The following is a 15,745-nucleotide window of genomic DNA, read 5'->3' on the forward strand; positions in this document are numbered from 1 at the left end:
GGAAGTGCCATGTGGTGTGCCATTGTGTTGTTTTAAACAAGATGTTCCCCATAAGTCTTGGTGACTATTTGGGATTATTAGGAAGTGTGGTCTTGTGGAGGAAGTTATGTCACTGGGAGCCAGCACTGAGGTTTCAAAGGACTGATGACATTTCAAGTTAGCTCTCAGCTTCCTGTTTGTGGATGGAGATATGAGCTCTCCTCTGCTCTAGTTACCTGTTGCCTGCTACCTCATGGACTGTTTTTCTTCTGGTACTGTAAGCCACAAGTCAACCATTCTTCCATAAGTTGCCTTCATCATGGTATTTTATCACAGTAATAAAAAAAGTATCTAAGAGAGCCATTATGCCTGTTTTTTGTTTTGTTTTTTTTTTGGGGTGGGGGGTGCTAGGCATGCTAGGCAAGCAGTCTACCAAAAGCTACATCCCCACTCCTGTATTTCAAGTCTGCAGAAGAGATGAAAAGAATAACAAAATGGACATCTGTGAATTTATCACCTAGTACTCCTGAATTCTTTTCATATTACTATTCTAAGTAGTAAATATTACAGATGTGATATGTATAGTAAAGCTTTTATGTCTGTCTTTAGATGAAATATGTGTGTGTGTGCGTGCATGTATGAAAACTGTTTTCCTGAGTCCGTCTGGCCTTTTGGTGAAGATTTTCTTGGATTAACCAATTACTGTTGTTACTTTGTATACTTCTAAGTAAATCATGCAAATGTAATGTTTTGAGTCAAGGTTTCACTTTGTAACTCTGGCTGTCCCGGAACTCACTATGTAGATAGATCAGGCTGGCCTCAAACTAAAAGAGATCCACTTGCTTCTGCCTCCCAAGTGTTTGAATTATAGGCAAGTGACATCATGTCCAGCTATTAGCATTTTTTAAAAAAATTTATTATGTGTAAGTATGTATTTATGGGAACGTGTGGATGCTCTTGGAGGCCATAACAGCATGTTGGATCATCTGAAACTGGAGTTGCAGGCTCATTGTGAACCATCTGTTAGTGCTGGGAACTAAATTTGAGTCCTCTGGAAGCACCATGGTGCTCTTAACTGCTGAGCAGTCTTTCCAGCCCTGTGATATATATTTTCATAAACAACACATATATGTGTATACATATATATGTGTTATATCTTATGGAAGACAGTTACAGGTGTTATGGGATTTCCTTCCAGAGTTTGTACATAAGTGGCATAATTGGCTCACTGGCTTGTACCTTGCTTTCCTCTCTCTGTCATTACCTAGTAAAGTATCCCGGAGATGCTTATATACTCAAACATTTTTATTTTATTTATTTGGTGGGGGGCTGGGTGTGGCATGCTGCTTGTGTGGAGATCACAGAACAACTTTTGGGAGTTGGTTCTCCCTTCCACTGTGTGGGGATCCAGCTCAGGTTGTCAGTCTTGGTGACAAGTACCTAGTGAGCCATCTTGCTGGCCCTAGTAGCTAGATTCTATTGTATAGATGTGCCTTGATTATTTAAAAATGTTATGTGGAAGAAGTGATGCACATCTGTAATCTCAGCATCGGGAGGTGGAGGCAGGAAAATATAAAGTTTCAAGCCAGCCTAGGTCACATGAGACTCTCTCCATTTTTCTCTTCCTTCCTTTTTTGGGTCTTGGTATGTATATGTGTATGTATGAGTGTTTGTATGTGTATGTGTGTGTGTGCAGGCATGAGTTTATGTATACCTTGGGTGTATACTTTGAAGCCAGAAGGTATGGGGAATCTCTGTCACTTTTTACCTGTTCCTTTGGATCAAGGTCTCTCTTAACACCTAGCTCTTGTTTTCTTGGTTAGGCTAGATTACAGCAAGTCTTGGCCATATTGAAAGTCTGTGCCCCTTGAAGCTGAGGTCACAGGGATATGCAGGATGCCTGGCTTCTTACATAGGCTGAGATGCAAACTCCAGTCAGTCCTTATGATTACATAGTAAGCCCTATCCACTGAACCATCGCTCTCTAACCCCAAAGAGCAGTCTTTTCATTCCCTCCCCTGCCTCCTTCCTTATTCTGCCTTGCTTTCTTTTTCCTTTGAAACAGGATCTCACTACATAGCCTTGGCTGTCCTGGAACTTGCTATGTAGACCAGTGTGATCCTAGAGATCCACCTGCCTCTGCCTATGGAGTGTTAGGATTAAGGTATGTACTCGAGACATACTAGGTATGAGACCCTTTCTTAAGACAAAGCAAAACAAATCTTGTTTAAAAGTGAAAACATCATTTTATATATTTGTAGGTCTACATTTTGAAATAAGGTCTCAGACATGAAATTGTTGTACCAGAAGATATATGCATCTAAAATTTTGTCTCATATTGCTAATAGCTTCCTGCAGAGACATTGTCCCAGGTTTCTTACTAGCATCAATGAAGTTTGTCTTAAATTTTATGACATCTTTTGCTTTTTTTGTGATGCTGGGATTTAATCTAGAGCATCATACATACCAAGAAAGTATTCTATAACAGCTGAACATCCAGACAGAAAGTTCAACTCTTAATTGTGAATTTTCCTGTGGAGTTTATGCTGTTTGTCTTATGTTCTCTTGTTGTACCAACCTTGTAGAGATCTTTCCTTTTTCACATCCTGATTGTCCACTTGTAATGCATTTCTATGAATTGTTTATTTTGATGCCCATACTTAGTCATAATAAAGTATCTTTTAAAAGATAAGCAGTTGTCTCAATTCCATTTATATATTAGTGTGCTTTTCTCTTCATTGTTTTGAAATAGACCCAGACATAGAACACTTCAAATTTGTCTTGCTTGTTCTTAGCCATTTTGACTTTTAATTTCAGTAACTGATGCTGAGATTAGGCTGGGGAAATTTGTTACCTTTAAGATTATTATTATTATTATTGACAGGGTTTCTCTGTATAGCCCTGGCTGTCCTAGAACTTGCTCCTTAGACCCGACTGGCCTCAAACTCAGAAATCTACTTGCCACTGCCTTCCAAGTGCTGGGATTAAGGTTTGTGCCACAATTGCCTGACACGTTTTATTATTTTTAATTGTGTAGGTATTAGCATATACATGCAGGTGCCCATGTAGACCAGAGGCAAGTAATGGATCTGGAGTTACAGCAATCAATTTTGAACCACTCTATATGGTTGCTCCAACTTTGATACACTCTTAGCCATTGAGCCATCTTTATAAACCCTCTCTTTTTTTTTTTTTTTTTTTTTTTTTTTAATAAAAGATGGATAAAAACTGTTTTACAAAGATATTTTATGTGCTCATTTATTTAGGTCTCATGTATTTCAATAAATATATATTTTTTTCAAAATTGTATGGCATTTGTTAGTTTTACCCCAGGTATGTACTTTTGCTGTCTTTACTATAATTGATGAATGTAGAATACAGGGTTTGAACTTTATTTTTTATTTAATTTTGATTAATTTTAGATGAGTTCTTGTTGTGTTGTCTAGGATGATTTTCCAGTTCTTGAATTACACAGTCTTCCTCAGCCTTTCCATCATCTGGGATTACAGGCTGTGGGGTATTTATTTATTTGTTTGTGTACATGTGAATGTGTATGCATGAGGAGCATACCTGTGCTGTGGTGGAGGTCAGAGGACAGCTTTCCAGAGTTGCCTGTTGCCTTTTCTCTGTCCACTGTGTGGGTTTTGGGATTGTCAGGCTTGGAGGGAATTTTTTTTTTTTGTTTTGTTTTTTTTTTTTTTTTTTTTTGTTTTTTGTTTTTGTTGTTGTTGTTTTTTGGTTTTTTTTTTTGTTTGTTTGTTTTTTACATGACAAGTCCTCTAGCCAGCCCTCAGTTACTTATTTTTGAGACAGGATTGCATTATGTAGCCATAGATGCATGCTTGTATGTCTGTGTGAATGTGTGGATGGATGTGGGAGTGTGTGCATGCTTGTGTATGAGCATGAGTGCATGCGTGGAGGCCAGAAGAGGGCTCAGGGTATCCTCTGTTACTCTGCCTTCCCCTTTGAAGCAGGATCTGCTTTCTGCCTCCTGTAGCTGAGGCTGCAGATGCTTGTGGGCATGCCTGGCTTGTTATGTGGGGCTGGGATCAGAACTTTGGTCCTCATGATTATGATTCAAGTACTCTTAACTGCTGAGCCATCCCTCCAGCTACTTCTTGTTCGTCAAGTTTGCTTTGGCTTTTATTGTCTTGTGGTGTTTTCATGTAGATTTTAGAAACATCTTGGCCACTTGTGGTTAGGAATATTAAAGATGTGGTTAGGATAGTATACCTAACCTGTCATTCAGTTTGAAGAGAATTGGGAGCTTTTATAATGTCTTCCGAACCATGAACATACCTCCTCCTCCCCTTTGTGTTGAAGGTGGACCCCGAACATACCGCCTCCCCTTTGTGTTGAAGGTGGAACCCGGGGCCTGTACATGCTTGGCAGGCTTTCTGAACTACATTTCCAGCCCCAGCTTTTTTTTTTTTTTATTTTTTTTTATTTTTTATTTTTATTTAGAACTTAATTTGTCTCAATCAGATTTTACAGTTTTCTGTGCTGAGGTGTTATATATCTATAAGCATTTGTCATTTTTTTGGTGTGATTGTAAATCATGTCATTTAATTTTTTATTTTCTTTTTAAATTTTAAAATTATGTGTGTGTGTGTAGTGGATGGGTAGGTGGGTGGAAATCAGAGACCAATTTTCAGAAGTCATTTCTCTTTTTTTACCATTTGGGGCCTGAGGATGGACTCAGGTTTTTTAATTTGGCAGTAATTGCCTATTGAGCCTAAAATTTCATTTTCATTTTTGAATTGTTGTCATCAGTAGTAAATCCCATTGGTTTGCCTCCTCTTTGTCTTTCTTGCCCCCTTTTGTAGTTACCCAGGACTCCAGCGTTTACCCAGTTTACCCAGTGAGGTGAGGAATCTATCTATCTATCTATCTATCTATCTATCTATCTATCTAATCTAATCTATCTATTTATTTATAAAAACCTGGTCTTCTCATAAAGACTATGTTATCCTAAGTGCTAGGATTACAGATGTGCACCAGCACACCAGGCTTGGAAAGTTGTTCTAGCCTGATGTCAGGACGTGATAAGGCATGGGAATTTACAGTCAGTATTGTGGTATGAGCCTCTCAGTCTGGGAACGTAGGGCAGAGATGGAAAGGTGAAACAAGTTGGAGCCGGGTTTTGATGGACTTTGTGTGCTGAGCTAATGCACCCAGAAGTTGCCAGGCAGTTTTGCAGGGTTAGGTTGAGGAAGATGATTTGTGGTCCTGAACTGGCTGGGTTAGGAGTTGTACTGAGCCATTAGTTAAGAGGCCTTTGCTGGGGACTAGGTGAGGATGGGGAGAGTTTAAGTTAGCAGCTGGCATACAGTAGGGCAGGGGAGAGATAAAGATGAAGTCGTTTGTAGGTGAGATGATGGGACTGAGGTACAGGATGAGTCTGTAGGTTTTAGAACTTGAGGTGGATGACGACACAATGGCTCTAAACCCTAGAACTAAGGGAGCCTATGCAAGGCCTGAGGCTTTATCTCCAGCACTTTGAGGGACAGAAAAGTAAAAAGGAGGGGTTTGAGGACTTAAGTTTTGGATTAGGATTTGTATTTGATTTTGGAATAGGAGATATGAATCTGAAACATGGAACCTAGTGTGGAGTTAAGGATTGAACAGTAAATAAAAGAAGCAGTAGATGAAGCCATAGAGGGAATGGGGCTTACCTATAGGGGCTTCAAGGAATCCTCATCTTGGGCAGCTACAAGGAGAGAGTAGAGGATTTCAGGAAGGAAATTTTATATTTTTACTTTTTACTCTCTTGAGATAGATGACTTTTTAATTGAGAGAGCCATATAACTTTGTGGTATTGTATATTTGGCTGAGTATAGCAGAATGTCTGAGACACAAAAGTACAGATTACATATTTGTAATGTTATATCACTTGTAGTACTTGAATAGTATTATAACAGGTTTTTACTACTAGTTTTTATTGCTTATTGCATGCTTCATCTGTTGCATTTTAGGCCTGTTAGCCTGAATATATATTCATGATGAACCTTTTTCCTTGTATTTCTTATTGTAAAGAATTATATCAAGGGCCAGTGTAATGGCTTGGTAGGTAATAAACTGCTTGCCATGATGTAAGCCTGATGACCTGAGTTCTATATCTGGAACCCATGGTGGATGGAGAGAACTGTTCCCCAAAATTGTCCTAGACCTCTACTGTACACACCGTGCCATGAGCATCCCTGAGCACATGCACGAATGCATGCGTGCACACATGTGGTAATACATATGTTGAGGTTCAGTCTGTTGCTGTGTATTGTAATGCTAATACTGGCCCCCAAGATCTGGTTGCTTCAGGGTCATGGAAATCCTCACTTACACCAAGGCATGTTCTGTAATCTTGCCCCCCAAGTTATCCCTGATTGGTCAGTAAATATACATATACATGCCTACTGCCTGTAGCTTGGCAGAAGAGAGGTAGGCAGAACTTCAGTTCCCAGGCTTGGGGTCTAACACAGAGACCTCGAGGAAGAAGGAGAAGGTGGAAAGAGGAAAAGACGCCATGCAGTAAGTGAATCATGAAAACATGGCCATGAGCTGGCCAGTTGGAGTAAGAGTGGCCCAGGTGGAATATGGCAAGTCATAATCCCGGGCTATGGACAGGGAAGTAGATAGGCAAAACAGCCATAGAGGTTGATATCTGCCCAGCTCCAGGGCTTTAAAGGTTTTGTGTCTTTTATGTGGTAACTAAATGATCCAATGCAGGGAAGAAACCCCCCATTAATGTTAATATTTACTATAATACACATATACATACTAATGATAAAAAGGTACATTTTATAAAGATACATTTTAAAAACATAATTAAAGGCAAGGGTGTATAGATCAATGGTAGGACATGGAGTTAACGTTCACAAGATTTTGGGTTGAATCATCATCACCACTTCCAAAAGTGAAACTTGAGGATGTGGAAATCATTTTAGTATTAGTGCCAAATTCAATCACTTTGGTGTCGTTCCCTAGGGGCCATTCACTTTGTGTTTTGAGTCAGGGTCTGTCACAAGAACCTGGGACTTGCTGATGGTGTTAGGCTGGCTGGTTGTCTAGTCCCAGAATCCTCCTGTCTCTGCCTCCCCAGCACTGGATTACAGTGAGTACTACAGTGCTGATTAATTTTATGTCAACTTGACACAAGCTGCAGTCATTTTAGAAGTGGCACTCTCAGTTGAGGAAAATGCCCCCACCAGATTGGCCTGTTTGTAAGTCTTGGAGCATTTTCTTAACTAGTGATTGATATGGGAGGGCCTAGCCCATTGTGGGTGGTGTCATCCCTGGGCAGGTGGTCCTGGGGTATTTAAAAAAGCAGGCTGAGCAAGTCCTGAAGAGCAAGTATGTAAGCCACACCCCTCCATAGCCTCTGCACCAACTCCTGCCTTCAAGTCCCTGCCTTTACATTCATGCCCTGACTTCCCTGGGTGACGGGCTATAAACTAAAATGAAATAAACCCTTTCCTCCCCAAGTTGACTTTTGTCATGATGTTCATCACAGTTGTTTTCCTCTGAAAGACTTGACAGTGTTGTTTTGGGGAGGATTGTACAAGGAACTCTGGGCTAGAAAAGCTGTTTAATGCTTAGAGTTAGTCAGCTGTTCTGTGGAAGCTGGAGTATAAGAATGTTGAGAGCAACACAGATATTAGAGACTGGCCCATGAAGTTTCAGAAAGAAGTTTGAGTATCACTTAAAGATATTATCAGGGCCATTTGATATTTTGAATTAACAACCATAGAAGTGGAACCTTTGCTTTATTGGACAATTGATACTGCTCAGCTGGGTCTAGAGAATCCCATATCAGCTTTGATTAAGAAGAGACCTGCAGCACTGAGGCAGAATGTTCTAGAAAGGGTTTCTTTACAGCACATAGAAGCTGTAGTCCAGATAGGAGAAGGCTATACCTCTTGCTGGCAGCCAAACTTAGTAATCTTTTAAGAGTCTCCAGTTGGTGCTGGCTTTGAAGGCATGAAGGGATCATGGAAAGCAGCCTAGGCTTTGCACAGTGAATGTGCAGCCCCAGTTGATGCTGAAGTCTCAAGATTGAAGGAGTCATGGAAAGAAGTTAAGGTTTGCTACCATGTGGTGGGTCAGTCCCAAAAGAGAGCCCAGAAGAGGTAATGGTGAAGGCGCAGCCTAGTTGCAGAGATTCCAGCATTTTAGAGATGCCAGTACCATGGGACGACCACCAATGACAGCAGCAGGTAGAAATGGAGCCTGCCCGGAACTGGTAGACACGTGTGCTGTGACAAGGCCTTTGGAACCTAGCAGATGGTGATTGCCAGAGGCTGACACTGAGCTTACCACTGTGGACTTTGGTTCTGCTTTGATCTGTTGGGACTGTGCCCTGGCTCTTTCCTCTTGGAATAAGAAAGTATGTCATTTATTTTTTAATTTGCAGGAGTCCACAGTTAAAAATAAATTAAAGACTTCAGCGTTCCAGAGAGACTTTAGAGTATCAGAGAGATTTTTGTATATTTTAGAGGCTTAGAATATGTTAGATCTTTAATTATACAAACTAAACTCTGATACACCCAATTTTATAAAAATTATACCACTAGATTTAATATCAATCTGTTAATAGTAGATGATTTTAATACCCCACTTTCTGTAATAGATCATCTGAATAAAATATAGAGACATGAGAATTAATGGATATTACACATCAAATGGACTTAACAGAGGTCTATATAATATTCCACCAGAATACCAAAGAACACAGTTCTTAGAACACACAGAGCTTTTCTAAAGCAGGCTACACATTGAGACACAAAACCAGTCTTTACAAGTTCAAAAAGATTGCAATCACTCCAGTGGTTCTATCTGACCACAATGCAGTAAAACTTAAAACACACAGTAGTCAAATCTCTAGTAAATACAAAAATTCCTTGTATTTGAGAATAAGTAACTCATTATTGAATGATGAATGGGTCAAAGAAGAAATCAAGAAAGAAATATATAGTTCTAAGTGCCTACATTAAAAAAAATCAGAAATAGCACAAATTAATGGCTTAATGTGGCAACTCAAAAATTTGGAAATATGAAAACAAACTAAATCTAAACTCAGTTGGTGTCAAGAAATAATACTCAGAGTAGAAATAAATGAATTATAAACAAAGAAAACAATACAAAGAATCAATGATTCTGAGAATTGATGCTTTGAGAAGATTTGACCAACAGATATTTGGTTCAACTAGCCAAAATAAAGGGAGGACCCAAATTAACAGAATCAGAAATGAACAGGAAAACATTACAACAGATACCAAAAACATTAAGAATTTTATAAGGTAATAAACCTCTAATACATTAAAGTTGGACAACCTCAAAGAAGTGAATGAATTTCCAGATTCAGCTACAATTAAACCAAGAATTAGCCAACAACCTGAACAGACCCACTGTAACAGATGAGGAGGTTGAGACAGTAATAAACAGCCTACCAGATAAAAGAAAGGCTCAGGCCAGATGGAGTCTCAGCAGGATTCTTCCAGACACTCAAAGAAGTTGTGTCAATCTTCTGAAACTATTAAAAAGAGAGAGAGAGAGAGAGAGAGAGAGAGAGAGAGAGAGAGAGAGAGAGAACAAAACCGAAGGAGTATCCCCCAAACTCTTTCTGTAAAGCCATTTAAAAAGGAAAGAGAAGAGAGAAGAGCCAGAGAGACATTGAGAGAGGCCTCAGTGGTATCCCCCAAAGAGACCTGGACATGGGTAGCTGGTTAATCATTATTCCTGAACATGCTGGTGAGGTGTTTTGAGAAAATCAGAGTTAGTGGTGAGAATGAAGAAGCTTTCTCTTCACCTGTAAAAGGTGGAATTTAATTTTACTTCTGAAATTGAGAGTGCTATCTGCTGATTTAGACATCAGAACTGAGGATTCTCTGACCTTCAGGTTCTGGGATTTGCTCTAGCGTTCCAACTTGGGACGGACGCCCCTGACAGGCAGTCCTTGCTCAAGAGCTTCCCCTCTGCCAAAGCTCAACTGTTTCCTTTACCCACTTCTGCTTGTTTTTTTTTTTTTTTTGGTTTGTTTGTTTTTTTGTTTTGTTTTGTTTTAACACCTTCCTCTTGTGGTGTTATAACCAAACTCTTGACTTAGCAAATGCTTCCCAAAAGCTAGTGCTGGGGATGTGGCCCAGGAGATGGCTCAATCAGTGACTCAATTGTTGTGTAACCACAGCTGCCTGAGATTAGACCCAGAACCAACAGAAAGCGGGGTGTGAAGGTGCACACCTGTAAGCAGTGCTGGAGAGGGCTTGTCAAGATAGGTGGGTCCCAGGGCACACTGGCCAGGGGAGCTGTTAGGCAAGGATTGCCTGTGAGAGGAGGTCCATGTTGAAATGCTTGGACCTTTAAACCTTCAAAAATTTGGGCTGTCCTGGGAAAGGCGTGATGTGGTAGTACAGTCCCTGAAGGACAAAGTAATGACCATGTTCACTGCTATCACAGGTGGCGAGTCCTTCCTGTCTTTCTTAAAAATGAGAAGATATTTTCTAGATGTCATTCAGAGACTTGTCTCACATCTAAGTATTAGATCACTTGCTATGACAAAGATAAATAATTATTCTTTATAGCTATTACTAACTTTTCTAGGGTAGAGAATCCTGAGCTTTGGGGCATCTGTTATCACATTTTGGACAGTGGCTAAATCTCTCTGCCCTCCTATATATGTAGATATATGCTTGTTACTTTTGGCTAATGAATATAAGTAGAGTTTTCATGTTTGACTTAGGAGAGGGTGTGCTCTTTGTTTCCTTTCCCTCTTTGTGCTGCTAGGTGGAATGGGTCTATTTAGTTAGAGGAGCCTGAGGAATCATCTTGAATTTTTAGATAGAAGCTAAGTGTTGGGGATGACAGAAGAAGGCTAAAGAACATCAGGCTACTGATAGTTTATGAGATTGCCTTCCATGTTTTTATTAGGTGCATTAGAACTTAACCTTAAGTGAGTGTGTGTTTCTAGTTATTGGGACACAAGGGAAACAAGAAAACAGGGTTATTTAAACTAACAACCCTGGGGTGCAGTAGATGTGGACAGGGTCCATAGATATTTGTATTATGCAAATGCAGTAGAAGAGAAAGGAAAGAAAATTGAGGGAATTGGGAGAACAGATTTTTATCATGGTCTGCATGAAAAATCTTATGTAGGTAAATGGGCTAGAAATGTGTGGCTGTTGATTAGTGAAGATCTCATGGTTCAGTAGATTGGTAGTCTCTGTGGGAAGATGACTCACTGTAAGGGAGGAAATAGACTGGAAGAGATAAAGAGACAGTGATCAGGTAGGAAGCTTAAAATTTAAATTTTGTTGGTATTACTGTTAGGAATACTAGCAGAGGCCAGAGGAATGGATAGTTAAGGTATGGCAAAGGAAAAGATTTTTAATGGTGAGGTTAAGGAATGGAGAGGCTGTTAGGCAGGGTAGCACCAACCTGTAAGGTCAGCATTAGCAAGATAGAAGCAGGAGTTTAAGGACATTCTCTGCTACTTAGCAAGTTTGAGGCCAATCTGGACCACATGAGACCTTTTCTTAAAAATAAATCCCCCTAAACAAAGGAGGCTGGGTTTTGAATAGATCCTCCTAGATGTTAATGTATATAAAGGAAGATCCCAGATGGCTTGCTCATATCCTCAGTGTCTGAAGAAGGGCCATGCACTGTTGGCTGCTGACTCTGCAGTAAGGGCACATTACTGACAGACAGTGCATTTTAGAGACTGGCAGCTGATGTGAGAGGAGGAGAAAGTGATGGGATGGAAGTGAGGAAGTAAGTAGTACCTTTATTGTATATTATTTTCTGAGTAGCCAAAGATATGTGACACAAAACAGAAAAAAGTAAGTTGAGAAAATGTATCTTATAGAAAATACACACATGGAAAGGTTTTCTTTCTATAAAAGAGCTGTTAAACATTAATCTGAAAAAAAAAAAGTTAGCAAATTGGGCTTTGGCAAATGGATACAGTAGAATTTCATTTTTATTTTATTTTGTTTTATGTATATGACTATTTGGCTTGCATGTATATGTTTGTACCATGTGTGTACCTGGTACTTGTGGAAGTCAGAAGAAGTCAGACCCCTTGGAGCTGGAGTTACAGATGGTGTGAGTTGTCATGTGGGTACTAAGAATTGAACCTAGGACCTCTGGAAGAGCAGTTAGTGTTCTTAACCACTGAGCCATCTCTCTAGTTCTTTTGTGTAGAATTTTCATTAATTTACAAAGGAGAAAGTATAAATGATAAAACCATAAGAAGATAGACAGGCGATAGAATTAGTGGGGTCAAAATGTTATTGAGATGCCAGATACACCTAACATGAGGAAGTTGCAAAAATACGAAAATGTAGGCATTGCACTGAGTTAGAAGTCTAAGGTCTGATGCATATTGTTATGGTAACGTAGCAAGTGGCCATGGAACTCGACTCGAGTCTGGTGTGAGCCACCACAGACTGCATTCTTCTGTGCTGCAGTTTTACCTGTATATCCTTGGAACTATGGTTATATAGTTTAGCTTTTCAACTAACAGTTAAAAAAAAACTTTATTATAAAGTATTTATGGCCTTTAAATTACTTATCTGTTTTAGTTTATCTTTTTTTTTTTTTTTTTGGAGACATAGTCTCACCCTATACCCTAGACTGGCCTGGAACTGTCTAGGTAGCTCAGGCTGGTGCTTCTCTTGCCACAGCCTTCTAAACTTTCAGATTGCAGGCATGAGCCAGACCACTCCTGGCTTTTGTAGCCATTTTTATGATATGAAGTATAAGTTTGCTTTCATAACTAAAATGATTTATTTATTTTGTTACTGTTTATCCATCTTGCTTTGAATGTATCCTTTTGTGTGTGTGTGGCAGATATGTAACCATACACTTTCCACAGGCACCCTACCCTAGTTCCAGAAATGACTCTGAGACTTCCTATATATGAATGAATGCCTAGGCCAATAGCTTTGGCTTGTTTCCACTAGTTCATAACTTAATAATCTTATTTAAATTAGTCTAAGTCATGCCATGAGGCTATGGACCTCTCCTTCAGTTTCATGCTATCGTCTTCCTCAAAGTTGTGTAAACTTCCTCAAAGTTGTGTCCCATCCTTGCATCATCCTTGCATCCATCCATCTGTTCTTGTCTCCCTCCACTTTCTTGCACAACTGACTCCATCCCAGAAATCCTTTCTCTGTGCTGGAACTTCCATCTCCCTTCTTCCTGTCTAAGCTAATAGGCCAACAGCATTTTATTGATAGGTGATGCTTCCATACATTGCATAAGAGATTCTCTCTCTACAGATACTTATTTCATCCAGTGTGAATGTAACTGTCCAGTCATGTTCTCCTAGTTGTAGTACATGTTGTTGTATCAATCTGATTGATTTCTTTAGTCTTTACAACCAAGAACGATAATACTGTGTGAAATTTTGACTGACATTTTTTCTTTATTTAAATTACAGACTAACTGGATCTTCTGGATTTGTAACAGATGGACCTGGGAATTATAAATATAAGACGAAGTGCACATGGCTCATTGAAGGGCAGTAAGTTTTTTGTTTGTTTGTTTGTTTTAGTGTTAATCAAAGGCTTTATAAATTTGGTAATGCTCAATAACAAGATGCCCATACAATCAGAAGTGTAAACCCAATACCCAACCTAGATATATCAACTATCTATGACTGTTGGAGACATTCGAACATCCACCTCCATCATCTCTATGCCCCCCCCCCCCCCCCGTTGCCTAGCTCCTCCTCTCTTTATTCTTCCTCTTTCTCTCTTTACTCCTCCCACCTTAGCTCCTCCTACATATCACTCTTCCTGTTAACATAAAACTTTTCTCTCAAAATACAATTAGAGCATAACTTTACCAATTTGTGTCAGTAAGGTACAAGATAGACCTAATACCCAGTCCATCATGTTGTTGACTAGCCAGAACCTCTGTCATCTCTCCTAACTAAAAGACTTAGTTCTGAACCTGGCTTTTTTCTTGGCTTTAGAATGAATGTCAGCTGAAAACCATTCTCTCAAATCTTTTCTCTCAAAGTAAATAGCGGGGGTTGACTATAAGACTATAAGTCTTCAACCCCGTAGGAAATCCAGAATGACTGAGTTAACTGAAATTATGGGAAGCACAAAGCATAGCTTCTAAAATTAGCCAATTTATAGAGACCTGGACACCTGGACAGTCCCTATACTACAAAACGTTGGAGCATCTGATCTTCAGCCTTCTGGCCCAGGATCATCTGACAGACCTAGTGATGCAGAATTATTAAGGGCTGATTACTCTGTCTTGGCAGATATAGTCAGTTGACTATTCTGCAAGTGTGTCCTTTTCTTTACAGTAATTTGTCTGTAGATGACAAAAGGCAGTTCTTGCCTAGTGGCTGTCTCACCACAACTGGAGTAACTTCAGAGATGCTCAATTTTTTCTTAGAATCCAAGACAGGAAGCTGTCAGGAGCAGACAGGTCTCTAATCAAAATGAACATTAATACAGAAATGTTTGTAACGTGAGCTCTGTGGACTTCTGACATTTTGAAAACAAGCTACCCATGTAAGGCAATCTGGACTGTTGTCTGTTAACTCCTCTCAGCTATTTCTAAATAAAATATAGAAAACACCCTAACAATAAACTTAGAGCCATGAATTTGCTATAGGCCCTTAAGTCACAGGCTAACCATCTCAAATGAGTTAGAAAAGTTAAAGAAGGACTGGGTCTAAGCCTTGTATTCCTAAATGTGTTATACAGGCGCAATGCCTATGATAGTATATATTAATAAGAAGCTCATACCAATGAAAACCTTAAATTTAAAATCAAAGTAAATTTTGTACCATTTAAGAAATTATAACCTTATCTTAATAACAGTTATACATATTTCTACCAATAGGTTATGGCTATGCAATAAATCCTAGCTAATCCTCCCTGTTCCACCAAAATCACTACTTTTCCCTAGAAAGACAGCCCAATATTAACCACCTCAGTCCCCAAGCCCAGGGAAAAGGGTCGCTGACTCTTCATTAACTTCTTCAAGCTGATTATGGGCATTGAGATATTAGAAGAGGGGCAGGGGGAAGAATAAATTGATAAGCCTCTGACACTGTGTCTTCACTGCATCCAGCTGGAATTCCAGGGCATCAGAGGTTCGAGCAGGTCTGCTCAGCTCACTTGATGAGTAGATACACCGAGGCTGTGTATTCTGCAATATACAATTCTCAAAACAAATTTTAGTATCAAGATAATTTTTTGTTTGAATTCTGGAATCTAGTCTTCTGGCGGCCTGCCTCTGTCATGTCTAATCCATATAATTCTGGAGGTTTCTATGAGGGTGTGCTCCCACCATCCTCCCATTCCTGCCTCCCTGCTCTCAAATTCCCCAATACTAGGGAATCCAAACTTTTGGGCACCTAGGCCATTCACTTCCACTGATGCCTAACCCCTTACCCCATTCCCCACCTCCAATTACTATGAGGGTGTGCTCCCACCATCCTCCCATTTCCTCTTCCCTGCTCTTGAAATTCCCCAACACTACGGAATCCAAACTTTTAGGCACCATGGCCATCCACTTCCACTGATGCCTGGCAAGGCCACCCTCAACTACCTATACAGGTGGAGCCATGAGTCCCTCCCTTTGTGTTCTTGGGCTGGAGATTTTAGAATGGCTACTCCAGCTTGTTTCTTTGACCATTTGCTTGAAAAATTGTTTTTCAGCTTTTTACTCTAAGGTCAAGTCTGACTTTGTCACTGAGGTGGGTTTCCTGTATACAGCAAAATGCTGGGTCCTGTTTACGTATCCA

At 39.7% G+C, this 15,745-nt stretch overlaps 1 protein-coding gene across 6 annotated transcripts in view; it reads left to right on the forward strand.

Moving 5' to 3' along the window:
- The window catches only part of Atrn (attractin), a 125,370-nt gene that overhangs the window by 12,663 nt on the left and 96,962 nt on the right, over nucleotides 1–15,745 (forward strand). For 5 of the 6 annotated variants that reach the window (XR_013108812.1, XR_013108813.1, XM_034496592.2 and 2 more), the window contains exon 2: nucleotides 13,412–13,495. Coding sequence is in view for 3 of the 6 variants with exons in the window: in XM_034496592.2 (XP_034352483.1) it covers nucleotides 13,412–13,495 (84 nt within the window). In the remaining 3 variants the exon portion in view is untranslated. Of the gene's footprint in view, nucleotides 1–2,100; nucleotides 2,144–13,411; nucleotides 13,496–15,745 lie in introns of those variants that run through there. The other variant, XM_076929767.1, reaches the window with a different exon arrangement.

This window comes from Arvicanthis niloticus, chromosome 2, assembly GCF_011762505.2.
Source record: "Arvicanthis niloticus isolate mArvNil1 chromosome 2, mArvNil1.pat.X, whole genome shotgun sequence".
Taxonomy (NCBI): Eukaryota; Metazoa; Chordata; class Mammalia; order Rodentia; family Muridae; genus Arvicanthis; species Arvicanthis niloticus.